The sequence below is a fragment of the Sorex fumeus genome, unplaced genomic scaffold (assembly GCF_029834395.1).
Source record: "Sorex fumeus unplaced genomic scaffold, SorFum_2.1 ptg000063l, whole genome shotgun sequence".
Classification (NCBI taxonomy): Eukaryota; Metazoa; Chordata; class Mammalia; order Eulipotyphla; family Soricidae; genus Sorex; species Sorex fumeus.
Window position 1 is genome coordinate 8,379,949 of NW_026606120.1, and position 14,513 is coordinate 8,394,461.

Here is a 14,513-nt window from a genome sequence, read left to right on the forward strand (position 1 = left end):
CCACCCCCCTGTCCTATTGCTTGACCCAGCACTGACCACACAGTCCTGACAGACTGCCAGGAGTCAGGCCTGCAGGGGCTTGTGGCAGGAAACTCTTGACTACTCCTGGAGCATCCCAGAAAACCAAACGGATAGGAACTAGGTAAGAGCAGAGCCTGGACAAGTCCGGGCCCTGAGCCCACTCACCTATCCCTGTGAATCAGCCCCAGAGCACCCGGGTGCAGCGAATCCTGGGCTGCTGCGTTTCTCACCATATCGGCAGCAAAGGTGAAGCATCAGAACGGCAGGAGCTCAGGCAGCAAGAATCGACTCGGGCCTCTCCCTCAGCCTGAACCCATAGACTGGGGAGGCGGCAGCCACCAGCCTTGCTCCCAGGAGGGCCTGTGGGGTCATGGCCAGCCACATCCTCGGGACTCTTGGCTTCCATCCCTGATCCTTTCTGAAACATCTCCTTATGCCAGGCTGAAATGAATCGGTGCGATCTTCCCTTCAGGCCAGAAGCCTCTTGTTTATTCTCCTCGCAGGAGCCAGACAGTGGCCTCCCCCCAGAACCTGAGACCCAGGGGAGCCCACCAGCACGGCTGGGGGGATTGTGTGGGGGGTGGTACATAGGAGCCCCTGGGGCCTCTGGAAGAGGGTCAGCAAAGAACTGATTTACCCAGGAGCTCTGGGGAGAGTCACAAAGACAGAGCAACACACACAAATATACTCACACAGACACACTCAAGCACACTCACACCCACACCCCACACACACACTCACACACACACTCACATACATACACACAGAGCATCCCGGGTGCTGGGGGGAGGGGGGAAGTCCACTCTAGTGCTTGCCCCTCCTCAGCCTCACCCAGCCCTGAGTGCCTGAGTGATAGTACAGGAGGGTGAGTGGGTGTCTCTCAATGGCATAAGTGAGGAGTGGGTGAGTCAGAGGTGCAGACACAGACGTTGGTTCGGAGTGGAAGGGACTGAAGGCAAATTGGTCTGATTTCGAAATCATGCCAAGGAGGGTGCTGGGATCAAAGCAGCAGGAGTGTGTGTGTGTGTGTGTGTATGTGTGTGTGTAGAGGGGGATGAGTATGTGTGGGGGTGTATGCGAGTATGGGTATGTGGGTGTGAGTGTGTGTGAGTGTGTATGTGAGTGTGGATATGTGAATGTGTGTACATGTGTGTGAGTGTGTGTGAATGTAAGTGTGTGGATGTGAGTGAGTGTGTGAGTATGTGTGTGTGAGTGTGGATATGTGAATGTGAGTGTGTACATGTGTGTGAGTATGTGTGAATGTAAGTGTATGGATGTGAGTGAGAGTGTGAGTATGTGTGTGAGTGTGGATGTATGAGTGTGGGTGTGTGGTGTAAGTGAGTGTGTTTGTACATGTGTGTGAGTGTGGGTTTGTGGGTGTGTGTTTGTGTGAGTGTGTAGGTGGCGGTGTGATTGTGGGTGTGTGAGTGTGGGTATGTGTGTAGGTGACGGTGTGTATGTGTGTGAGTATGGGTGTGAGTATGGGCGTGTGATTGTATGACTTTGTGTATGTGTGAGTGTGAATATGTGTGTGAGTGTGGGTGTGTGAGTGTGTGTGCATGTGTGAATGTGTGTATGGGTGTATGGATGTGAATGAGTGTGTGTGGGTGGCTCAGGTGACATCAGGTGTGGCTGGTGGGTGGCTGCAGCCTGGCCAGAGTTCGGCTTTCAGCTTGCACAAGGACAGACACTCTGGAGCTGCTGGCTTCCTGCAGGAAAGCTGACAACGTCTTCTAGCAGCTAAAGGAGGAAACCAAGGATTTTGGAGGGGAGAAAGAGCTGCTGACAAGAAACAACAGGCTGGGGAGACAGGGGCCGAACTGACTGCTGGCCCAGGGTCTGCTCTAGGGAAGGGAAGGCTTCGGTCAGAGGGGATGTTTGGGAGTGGTCTACACACAGCTGACCTTTCAACTAGATTGTCTGTAGTATGTAGACTTCACATTATTATTATTATTTGTTTGCTTGTTTGGGGGTCACACTCAGAGATGCTCAGGGCTTACTTCTGGCTCTGCACTCAGGGATCATTCAATATGGTGGACCATATAGGATGCTGGAGATCAAACCCACGTCAGCCACATGCAAGGCAAGTGCCCTACCCATTGTACTATTGCTCCAGCCCCACATTCTTCTTCTTTGCCTTGCATGCAGCCAACATGACCGACCCGAGTTCGATTCCTCCACCCCTCTCAGAGAGCCCGGCAAGCTACCGAGAGTATCTCGCCCTCAGGCAGAGCCTGGCAAGCTCCCAGTGACGTATTCGATATGCCAAACACAGTAACGTCCAATGGAGACGTTACTGGGCCCGCTCGAGCAAATCAATGATCAACGGGAGGGCCTTTACCTTTACCTTATTATTATTTTGAAGAAAAAGGGGGTAAAACACAAGCCTTGGACCCAAGACATAGCAAGCAGGGCACTTGCCTTGCATATAGTCAACTCAGGTTCACTAGCAAATGGTCCCTAGAGACCACCAGGAGTGATCCCTGAGCTCAGAGCCAGAAGTCAGCCGTAAGCACAGTCAGGTATAGTCCAAAACCAAACCAAACCAACAACAACAACAAAAAAAAAAACACAAAAACTTGACCACAAATATAACAAATAGTAATCCGTTATCCACAAGTTGCACAAATAATTCAAGTGATGGCTAAGAACATGCAAAACACATGTGCTGGGGCCCTCCACAGTTCAAGACATGAGGGAGAGGAAAAGGCCAGAGTCAGGGCAGAAAGGGGACGGAAATGAAGACTGAAAAGGGAGGTACAGCAGCTCCAGAGCACGAGAAGTGGTTTTCTAGGGACCTGAATCATAGAACTGATAGCTCAGGAGAAAATGATCGGAAGGAAACTGTAAAAGAAATACATTAAAAAGAATCCAAGCAGGGGCTGGAGCGATAGCACAGCAGGTAGGGTGTTTGTCTTGCATGCGGCCGACCCGGGTTCGATTCCCAACATCCCATATGGTCCCCTGAGCACCGCCAGGAGTAACTCCTTAGTTCAGAGCCAGGAGTAACCCCTGTGCATCACCAGGTATGACCCCAAAATCCCCCCCAAAAAAAATCCAAGCACTCCTAGAGGCCTTAGGCTTCCTGAGGGAGGAATCGGGCCTCAAGAAGACTATAGACCGAACATGATTGCCACTCAATGCCTCTTTTGCAAACCACAACACCCAATAGAGTGAGAGAACAAAACGGAATGCCCTGCCAGAGAGGCAGGGTGGGATGGGGGAATGGGGGGTGGAGGGATACTGGGATCTGTGGTGGTGGGAAATGGGCACTGGTGGAGGGATGGGCACTCGATCATTGTATAATTGAAACCCAAGCACAAAAATTTGTAAGTCTACAACTGTACCTCGTGATGTCTCACTAATAAAAATAAAAAATAATAATAAAAAAGAAGAAGACAAACTTGCAGAGCTAAGAGAGAACCACTAGAACCCCCTCCTCCCCCCAAATGAACTGCAGTCCAGTTAAAAGGAAAAATCTCCAAGCACAGTTTCATTAGTGGAGCTGCCAGGGTTAAAAAAAACGCACCACGGGTGTGTGGAGACAGAAAAAGATGGGAGGACAGAAAACCAAGAACAGAGTCCAGCGTGGGAGAGCTCCAGGAACGGCAGCCTTGGAGGGATGAGCAAAGAGATATGTGAAGAGATAACGGTGGAGAATCTTCCAGATGGGATTAAAGACCCAGCTCCTTAGCCAGAAGATACTGTGTGCTACTCAGGTGCAAACAGCAGGAGTAAAAATAGCCCCGTGCGGGAGCCCGGGAAGTGACAGGGTGAGCCTGCAGCACACGCGGATGGACCGTGTGCAGCCCCTCGGCTCTGTTCCATCAAGAGACCTTCGCAATTCTCCGCTCGTTCACAGTACACGTGTCCAAAGGTGATGGAATCTGTTAATTAGCTTTCCCGGTGCCTTCCTCGCCAATCTGAGCTCTCCTTGGCTTTCTTTCCCCGCTCTTCCTCCGCACTAACGAAACGCGTCTCTCCCAAAAGTTCGCTCCTCTCACTTACCCGAAGCGGCAGACCCTGGGAAGCAGATGAGCGACGGCTACCGGAGGTTCTAATTAGAGCACTGACTGCTACCGAATGACTCTTTTTTTTTTCTTCCCGACCCTAATTAATACTACTTGGCGGAGACACAAGCCAGAAGAGCCGAAAGCAAGACTTTATTTCCTCCTCCATAGCCTGCGAGGGTCTCTGCTACTCCTTGGAATCCTTACCCACTCCTCACTCCCAGGAAGATGCCCGGACACGTCTAATTATTCAGTACTGGAGTTGCATAGTGTCAAACGCCTAGTCCAATATTTCCTTATGACTTGCAGTGCATGACGGCGTTTGCAGTGAGAGCACAACTCTGTGGCTTTGCCCGAGCACTCCCCAGCATCCCTCAGCTGGCCCTGCAGTGCCAGCCGTCTCGGGCAGCCTTGGGATTGCCGGGACAAGGACACGAGGGGAAGATGTCCTCCGACTGCTGAAAGGAGAGGATGAAAAGGTTTGCATTTCATAGGCAGCTAACCCCTCCCCCCAGAAGGTGCAAAACACGGGATATTTATAGGAGCCAATCACTCACGGTCCTCTTGGGCAGAATGATGAGGGAGGACCCTTCGAGAAGGCTGGAGAAAGCAATGAGAGGCAAGTGGAGGTGAGGGATGGGAGAACCAGCGAACACTGGCTGGGAACTGGAACAGCAGGAACGGCGCTGGCCTTGCCTGTGGCCAACCCCAGCACTGCATGTGGTTGGTTGCCCGAGTCCTGTCAGGAGTAATTCCTGAATATCGAACCTGAGTGCAGCCAGGTATGGCCCCAGTTTTTTTTTTTAATTTTTTAAAATTGGGGCTGGAGCAATAATACAGCAGGTAGGGCATTTGCCTTGCACGTGGCCGACCCAGGTTCGATTTCCAGCATCCCATATGGTCCCCCGAGCACCACCAGGAGTAATTCCTGAGTGCAGAGCCAGGAGTAACCCCAGAGCATCGCTGGGGGTGACCCAAAAAGCAAAAAATGAAAAGAAAAAAAGAAAAGAAAAGAAAAATTAATTAAAAATGAGAAGTTAGTAAACATGGATAAAACTTAAATAGTAACTGACTTGGGGCCAGTGGATAGTACAGTGGATAGGACACTTGCCTTGCATATGGCTGATCACTGTTCGATCCCTGGCATCCCATGTCGTTCCCTGAGCACCACCAGGAGTGATTCCTGAGTGCAGGGCCAGGAGTAACCCCTGACCACAGCCAGATAGTGGCCCCCAAACAACAATGGCAACAATAAAATAGTGAACATTACATGCCCAGTCCTGACCCCAGCGAGGCCCACTTCTGGGGGCCCCCTGGACTTTCCCAGGCCTGAGTCTAGTGGCCATATCCCTGTACCACACCCGCTGTCTGCCCTGGTCTTTGTGCTCTCGGGGCAACCAACTTGCAGAGGGGCACCCACAACCCCCAGGGCAAGAAGGCAGGTCTGAAACTTTGGGGGACACTTCCCCCAGGACAATCCTGGTCACAGGGAACTGGGAAGAGGGGCTTCCCTCCTCAGTGGCCACTCTGTGGTGTCTTCTGCGTGTTCCTGGAAGAAATGCTCAGGCCCAAGGAGAAGTGCTGTCCACTGCCTGCTGCACCCATGTGTCCTTCCTGGGAGGCTCACCCCAGGTGGCCCCAATTTCCAGCAAGAGTGACCCTGGGCCCTTGTCACATGCCAGTTCCCCTTTCCCCCGATTTCCTGGATCAGAGACACAGCCACTGGGGCCTGTCCTCTGGATTAGCAAGTCCTTCCATCATTCTGGAATCATCTCCAGAATGCCCTGCACAGGCTGTCCAGAACATAGCAGTAGGAAGAGTGGGGAGTACAGCATGCACACAGTATCTGGGACAGGTGGGAGTGGGGGGTCACTAAGAGTTTCTGGGGTGGCTGCTCTGTAGGCTCGGTCCTGAGATGAGGCCAGCTAGGAGCAGGCCCAGAGCATCCACAGTGCTCATGGAACATAGACAGGGTACAGTACCGCATGGCTTAAGCTCCTGCAATTCGAGTGGAGTGTGTGAGAGCATCGTAACTGAGTCCACCACTCTGAGGCTAATATTGTTAAAGAGTTTCCCAAGATGTCCTCAACCCCCCTACAAACACACACACACACACACAACTTCACACCAGCTTCATCTGTAGAGGCCACGCCGCCCAGGTCTCCATCCCACAGGAAGGGGAAAGGCTGCTCAGTGGTCTCCACTGTTGCAAGCTGCCAGGGTGCAGCAGTAACTTCAGATAAGGGAGAGGGGGCAGCTCTGGGACAGAGTATTCTAGAATGGCGACCAAGGATTCCAAGCAATTCTGGGACAAGGGCAAGGGCAAGGGAACGACGAGGAGCAACAAGCGTATCCTGCTTCTTCGGGATGCCGCAGGGCTCATCTCTGCAGGGCTCATCTCTGCTCCCTCCGTGCACAGGGATGCACCATCCTGAGCCACCAAGGGTTGAGAGAGGCCAAGGCACCTGCTCAAGATTGCACAGCAAGCTGATGGCAACCAGCCACACTATTTACTGCCATGCCAACGTCTTGCTACCACCTCATACAGGGTCCTCACTAGGGTCTGGACAATGCTGAGGTTGTCTGGGAGGAAGGGTAGGGGTGTGGGGTGCAGGGCATCAGGCACTGGGTGCCCCCAGGTTTCCCAGGTTCTCCCCCTGCACTCAGCACCTGCCCCACTGTTGCTCCCTCCCTCGGACTCTGGGTGGCCCATGGAGCTGGCAGGGTCCCAGCCCTCCCTCACAATAATCAGTCACAGGAGGGTCCTAGAAAGACCATCGTCATGGTACGGGTTGCATTGTGCCCGCTGAAAAGCAGCAGTGTTAAATACTAACCCCAAATACTTGACAATGGGACCTATTTGGAAATAGGCAACAATCAAGTTAAAGTAAGATCACACAGCATGGGCCCAAATACCAGCACGACTGGTGTCCTGTAAAAGGGGGAAAGAAGGGTCTGAGAAATAGGACATAAGGGAAGGTGTTTGCTTGCACACTGCTCCTCAGCATCCCATAGGGTTCCCCAAGCCCGCCAGGAGTGACCCATGAGCACACATCCATGAGTAAGCTTTGAGCACCACCAGGTGTGGCCCCCAAACAGACAAAACTTGGGGGTGGGTTAGAGAGGCGGGAATAGCCCTCCGGTGATTGGAGGGCCACTGCACCTTGGGGCAGAACATGCTGGGAGTGGCCACTGTGAAAGACGTGTGGGGTGGTTGGAGGCAGACAAGCCAAGGGGAGAGGAAGGGAGTTCCAGGGCCAAAGTAAAAGAGGGAGCAGGAGCGAGGAGAGAAGCCAGAGCTGCCCAGCAGCCCTGAGAAGCAACAAACCCCAAGGAAGCCCCCGGACTCTGGGCAAAGATTTCCCAGGAAATCAATGAAGACCTCCCCACCAGCCTCAGTTCCTCTCCAGCCCAGATCTGTCCACTGTAGGAAGCCCTGCCTCCACTCCAGGCCCATGGGGATCCGCTCCCTGGCCCCAAAGGGTCCCACCCAGCATTTCCTGGCCCCCACTGAGCCTTCTGAGAGAGAGGGTCATGTGCCCCAGGGACTCCATTCATCTCTCATTTGCATCACACAAACATGCACACTCACACATACATATGCTCACACTCACGCATACATGCACACATAGCACACACCCCACATACATACACATACACACACATGCACACATGCGCACACACATGCAAACACAAGAATACACACATACACTCATGCATGCACCCAGACACACACAGTCATATACACACATGCACACATACACTTGCTCATGTATGCACTCATGCACACACACACTCACACATGCAAACACATATACAGGCACTAGCACACACACACAAGCATGTACACCCCCAAACACCTACACAAACTCACACACATGTACACACGCACATAATTGTAAGCAACAAGGGTTAAGTTGATTGAATAAATATTGGCATGCGGCAGAAACCACCTTTGGGGGCTCCCGAGCCTCCCAAATTTCAGGCCCCGCAGTTTGGGTGTGCCTGGGGTCACATGCAGAAAAGGCATTTTGCAAGGAGAGGATGGAAGAACTGCTCAGGAAGAATTCCCTGGGATGGAGCTGCCACCTGTTACCTCCTGGTGCCTGGTGGCGTCAGACCCACTGTCCCTCTTCCCCCCATGCATGAGAAGCGAACTCAGAGGGGGCCCGGTCCCAGGGCTGAGAGCTCAAATCCAGGGCTCTAGGAAGTGTCCTAACTGTGTGGTGGTGACCTGTGACACCCCTGTTCTGTGACTCAGTTCCCCCAGTTATAAAACAAGGGCATCTGAGGAGGTGCATTGATGTCCCTGCAGGGAGAGAGGGCGCCAGGCCTGGGCATGCACCCAGAGGGGACAATAACAAGGGTAAAGGGAGGGAGCTCAGAGAGGTTAAGCCGGACCTTTCTGCCTCATATCAGCCACATATGCCACCCTGGCCCCTCCTCAGAAAGTGGCTTTTCCAGCTCATTTTTCTGGAGGTGGACAGCCCTACAGTTAGACAGACAGGGGTGGGAGGCCACCCGCTGTCCTTCCCATTTGGCCAAAGGAACCGCACACACAGGACGCTTAGCACCTCTGCCCTGTGTTTCTGCTTCCACGAGCTTTCCCAACACCTCGCGGGAAGAGGAAGGACCTGGGCTCACGTATTCCTGGATAGCCGCGACAGTTCAGGTCCCGTATGATCCCCACCCACCTCGAGCCTTGACCCAGAGGACAGTCCCCGTCCAGCCTGCCCAGACTCTCGCTCCACTCTGGGCAGGCAGCACGGCAGGAAAGCCTCATCCTGGTCTCACTTTTCAACTCAAGTCCCCCTGACAGTCAACCCCAGCTCCAGGCAAGGTTCTGCTCCCAAGAAACAGCCTTTGGCGACTATTCTGAGTGGATATCTCTGTATTTTTCCAGCCCAACCCTGCCTATTGAACCCAATCGCAGGCACATTTTTCATTTGTGCCTGTAATGCAATTAGCATCGAGTTTCTCCAGCCTTACAGGAGACGGAACAGCAACCCGGGAAAATTGTCATTTCATTCTTAACATCAACACGCCCACTCTCCCCAAATTCTCGGCCTCGTGCTAGCTGGCTCTCTCCACCCCAGCGATACAGAGAATGTTAACAAGGAAAGTCGCTCTAAATGAGGAGGCAGAAGCTTCTGGGGAGGGATTTTCCTTTGTGTCATTAGACAAGAGGTCCCTCATTTCCCTAACACACTCCTGCAGTCGAGGGAATGTTCTAATTCCCTCTAGGAAGTGTCACGCTGGCCCGGCTCCACAGTGGAGACTGACGAGGATCTATGCTCATTCTTCAAGAGAGACAAAGGCATTTGCTCAAAGTCACATCCCCGGGAAGGAGGACCAGGACCAGATCTCCGGGTTTCTGCATCTCAGCGTTTCCGATGGCACCATCTTGCTCCCCCACTGCCCCCCCCCAACCCTAGTCACAGGGTCCGCAGCTACCGAACCCTTACCTCTGGGGGACACTATGGCTTCAACTTTCTGAACTGCTGTAGAGAAATAGAGAAAGACAAGCTCTTTCTGCCACACCTTTCCCGCAGTCTCCCCTCTCTTCCTGAAAATCCCCTCCCCTCCTCCTCTGTCTGACTCTTGCCATCCTCATTGTCGGGTCTGTGATTTCGCCTACCAGTGAGTCCAGTATTCCTTTCTTCATCTCTTATGCCCACTCATCCGTCTATTTATCCATCTACCCTCCCACCCATCCATCCACCATCTACTCATCCATCCAGCAAGCTCCCATCTACCCATCCATCCATTCATCCATCCATCCATCCATCCATCCATCCATCCATGCATCCATCCATCCATGCATCCATCCATCCATCCATCCATCCATCCATCCATCCTTCCCTCCTTTTCATCTACCATTTCATCTCTCCTTTCATTAACAAAATCTCCTTGAGTGCTTCCTGCAAACCCATCCCAGTGCCAGGCACGCAGCCTTCCCCATCACTGTGCTCTTCCACATCCCTCCAAAAGCATCCCCAAAGCCCAGAACTGCCCTACTTTCACCCGCCCTCCTAGGAAGCGGGCCTAATGGACAAATCTATGCTAACATATTTGCGACCGATGCATTATTCCCCTGGGGCTGACAACAGAGCAGGCTCTGAAACCCTTGGACCTTTCATCCAGGACCTGGCCCATAGCTTCCCACTTCCCCTGACCCTGCTTCCCCTCCCAGCCCCGTCGAGGCCAGATAAGGGCAGCCCCTACGTACGGATGCAGAAGTCTCCACTCTCGTAGTAGCCAGGGCAGCACTGGGACCTCCGCCGGTACATGGTCCGGAGCCCGCGCCGATATGCCGTTTTATAGCTGATCCTAAGACACAAGGAGAGAGCCACTTGAAAGGATTGAAAATCAATCACGCGCATTAGAATGATATTTGTGTTAGGCTCTATCGAAGATGCCATTCAATAATTTTTTAAAATTCATGACGGCTTCACCTACAAAGGAATACGTAAAGAAAAGTCGATGGGCCCCCGGGGACCACAGCACTGTCCCCCCCCCCCACTAAGGGGCATTTGCTCCCCCAAAGCTGCTCCCCACGTGTTTCTCTTTAGAAGGGGGAGGAGAGGCTTTCTAGGGTAACAGTCTACAGGATCCGCAAAGGAACCTCTGAACTCCGGGCTGGAGGTGCCCGTTGGGGGCCTGGACAGGGGCTGGGTGCTGAGTTCCAGAGCCAATAACTCCAACCAGAAGGCAACTCAGGGCCCCTAGAGCTGATTCAAGCGCTGGAGAACGGGAGCAGAGCCTGACTGGGTCCCAGGGTGAGGGTCGGTGCTGCCTGCAGTGGGAGCTCCTGGGCACACTGAGCAGCCGGGCGACTCCACTCTGGGATGCAGAGTCCTGGGCTTATGTCTTTCTGTTGGCACAGGCACTCACAGGCCACCAGGCAGAGGTTCTTGCTGCTGCTGCCACTTCCTTTTCTTTTTCACTTTTAGGTCATACCTGGTGGTGCTCAGAGCTTACTCCTGGCTCTGTGCTCAGGAATCACTCCTGCAGTGCTTCAGGGACCATATGGGATGCTGGGGATCAAACCCAGGTCGACTGTGTGCAAGGCAAACACCCTCTCTGCTGTACTATCGCTCCAGCACCTCCTCCTCCTCCTCCTCCTCCTCCTCCTCCTCCTCCTCCTCCTCCTCCTCCTCCTCCTCCTCCTCCTCCTCCTCCTCCTCCTCCTCTTCCTCCTCTTCCTCCCCTTCTTCTTTTGAGGCCATGCTCAGAACTGCTCAGGGCTTGTTCCTGGATCAGGGATCACTGCTGGCCAGTGCTCAGAGGACCATATATAATGCCAGAGATCGAACATGCAGCAAGCACTTCACCTGTTGTACTCTCTTTTCTCTCCATTTATTTTCTTTCTCTCTCTTTTTTTCTAACAGTTTCAGTTCTTGGCTGATTCAGTGGTAGGGTACTTTCCATGTACATGTGATGCCCTGGGTTCCATCCCTGGCACCAAAAGCTAAAACAAAGTGTTCCAACTCATATTTTCAGGCTCTCCTCTCTCATCCAGGTTGTATGGATGAATAAAGAGATTCAGAGAATGTGATGACCTTGTGTAAGATCGCACAACTAAGAAGCTTCAGAAGGGGACTCGAACCCGGCTGCTCTGATTTCATAGTTTCTAGATTTAATTCACATCTCAGAGCTGATTCCCACGGGCTAGTTCTCAGCTCTGCTGGGAGGGCAAGGCAGGAAAGACCTGGGGAACACGTGAGCACAGCGTCCGAGAGAGCCTCGGCACGCAAAACCCCTTCCTCACAGTGGGGTCACAGGAGAGCATCTCTGGGGCCCACAGAAACCCCGAGAAAGGAAAAATGCCCCCCTAGACCATGGCAGCAGCAAACACTGACGCCCACGTCCTCAGGCTGTGACACCAGCGTGTCCCCTGCGAGTCACTGCAGAGGCCCACCATCCAGTTCAGGGAAGAGCATCCTGACACCCACCCTATGGGTCCTCACAGCCCTCACTCGATGACTAGCAGCAGCATGACACTCAGGGGAAGCTGTGATATTCAAAGGTGTGGGAGCAAAGGTACTGTACTTTGTCAGACACATAATGAGAGGCAAGCAGGCTCCACGCCAAGAGCCACCCGGCCGAGGACAGCGGGCCAGGACAGGGGCAGGGGTGAGCTCCCCGGGAAGGCTGAGCCAGGGTGGTGTCCACGTGCTGAAAGCCGAACAGCGGTAGCTGTGCCCCCTGCTCTGTCTTTCCCGTCTCTGCTCCCCGCTGTGGCAGTGTGGGGGTGGGGCAGGGGACGCTGGCTGCCCTGGGGAAGGAACCTGCGTCCTGGGCACTGGTCAGCAGTGAAGAGTGTGAGGTTGACGTGCACCACAACAGGCTCCACTTTAAGACCGAAACTCGGCAGGCCTAAGTCTCGGTTTCCCCCATCAGAAAGTCCTGACTTCTCAGAAAACAATATCACCCTGGCAGCGGTGCCCAGCCAAGCAGAGAGGGCCGAGGGAGTGGAGTCTTGGGACAGGACAGGGACCAAGGATTGGAAACATAGTGTTAGTCCCTGAAGTCACAGGACCTGACAGAGACTAGAATTAGAAACATATTGCCAGTTCCTAGAAAAATGCTATTATGTAACCAAACCCTATATAAGCTGCTCAGATTTCGGAGTCGGGGTCCTTGTCAAGACTCTATGTGGTAGATGAGACTCGAGCTTGAGCTAGTGATAAAGGGGTCTTGCAGTTGCATCCTCGCATCTGACCTGGTCGACGTGCAAGCAGAACTCCCTTCCCTGGACAGAACAAGAGGACAATGGCACGGCTGCCAACCAGCTCCTGTGTGGTCGTTGGGAAAGCTGCAAGGCGACTTGGTCATTCTGCAGTGTGGCCTATTCCATGACACTGCGGTCCCAAGAAGCGACCACTCAGGCACTGGGCCCAGGTCTCCGGTCACATCCGCTGCTCGGAGCAGACACGATTCTGGCGAAGGACTTGTCTCAACAGTAAGAGACCCCCGGGCTGGCCACAGCGAAAAAGGGCAGGAGAGGGGGTGTCTGTCCACACACATTTCACGCCAAGGACTAGAGGAGGGGACACAGCCATGGCTGAGGAGCTCCTGCCGGCTCAGTCTCCGGCAGGTAACAAGCCCACCGGGTGGGGAAGCAGAAAATGCAGCACCCAGGGCAGAGGGAGAACTAAGGTGTCAGCAGGTACTGGGGGTGGGGGGTGAGTGGTACTGGGGAGCAAAGACACCCCAGGGGAGAGCCAGGGAGAAGGCACCCGGCCCTCGCAGGACATGGGACTGAGCCGAAAGAGGCTGGAAGTGGGAAGGAATGGCCAGGGATGTGGCCCGAGGGTAGAGCTCACGTCTCACATGTGGAAGGCCTAATGTTCGGACCCCTGAACCTCCTTATAACAGTCTGGCCCCTGGATTAAGCATGTGGAGGAAGGTAGATTCCAACTAAGTGGCTGGAGCACTAGAATAGCAGGGAGGGCACTTGCCTTGCATGTGGCTGACCCCAATTCAATGGTCCCCCTAGTACCACCAGGAGTGATTCCTGAGTGCAGAGCCAGGTATAACCCCTGAGTATCCACTGGGTGTAGCCCCCAAACAAAAACAAAACAAAACAAACCCCCGAGATACCCAATTAGACAAAGACTGAACATTCAGAGCCGGGCAGAGAGAGCTGGCCTTTCAAATGATCAAACTGAAACCCGGAGCGGGGAGTACCAGGAGGAATGGCACCTGGTCCAGCCTGCGCTGTCTCTCCTGGCCCCCAGGGAAATGCCTAGGCATACAGAATGACCAGAGGACAGGACCTAGCTCGGAGAAGAGACGATCAATGAAACCCAACCTTGAGGTGACCCAGATGCTGGAAGGAGCTGACTAGGGTTTTCCAGCAGCTCGTCTATCTGTGCTTGCTGAGCAAGCGAGCAGAGAAACCCCGGAGAAATTCAGGAGTCTGGCCTTTGGGCACGGAGTGAATTCCCCAGCCACACACTCTGCAGAGACCCACACGGAGAGAGCAGAGAAACCTGGAACCAACTTGAGGCCCCAAGCCCAGGGGAGAGCTCCAACCCATCTCCCTCCTTCCCTCCCTCTCATCTCTCAAATAACAATGCCACTTTGCTTAGGCTTAAGACCTCTGCCTCTCCTCTATGGGCCCCGGGAGCTCCTGAAGCATTTGTCTACCCCTGACTTCAGAAAAACCAGGGATGGCCGTTTCCAAAGCAGATACTGGGAATGCTGGAATCAAGCGCTGGCCTGGAGTCATCCAGTTCCAACACATTCTCCTTCCCTCCTCTCCTCTCTCCCTTGGGCCAGGAAGGTTGGAGGGGATTTGCTCGGGAGCGCCACAGAGGAGGAAGTGGCAGTCCCGCAAGGGTCAGCGCTCTTTCTCTGAGCCATCTGCTCTCACGAGGTCCCCAGAAGCAGCCTCTGAGGTACGGATCACAAGACAAGCAGATGATGGGGTGAGGGGGGCTGAGAAAGAAGGCCCAGGAAGGAAGGGAGTGGGGT

At 53.7% G+C, this 14,513-nt stretch overlaps 1 protein-coding gene across 14 annotated transcripts in view; it reads right to left on the bottom strand.

Moving 5' to 3' along the window:
* Positions 1-14,513, bottom strand: part of MEGF11 (multiple EGF like domains 11) — a 311,370-nt gene that overhangs the window by 184,368 nt on the left and 112,489 nt on the right. For all 14 annotated transcript variants that reach the window (XR_008794233.1, XR_008794235.1, XR_008794234.1 and 11 more), the window contains exon 4: positions 10,261-10,361. Coding sequence is in view for 11 of the 14 variants with exons in the window: in XM_056127064.1 (XP_055983039.1) it covers positions 10,261-10,361 (101 nt within the window). In the remaining 3 variants the exon portion in view is untranslated. The remainder of the gene's footprint in view (positions 1-10,260; positions 10,362-14,513) is intronic.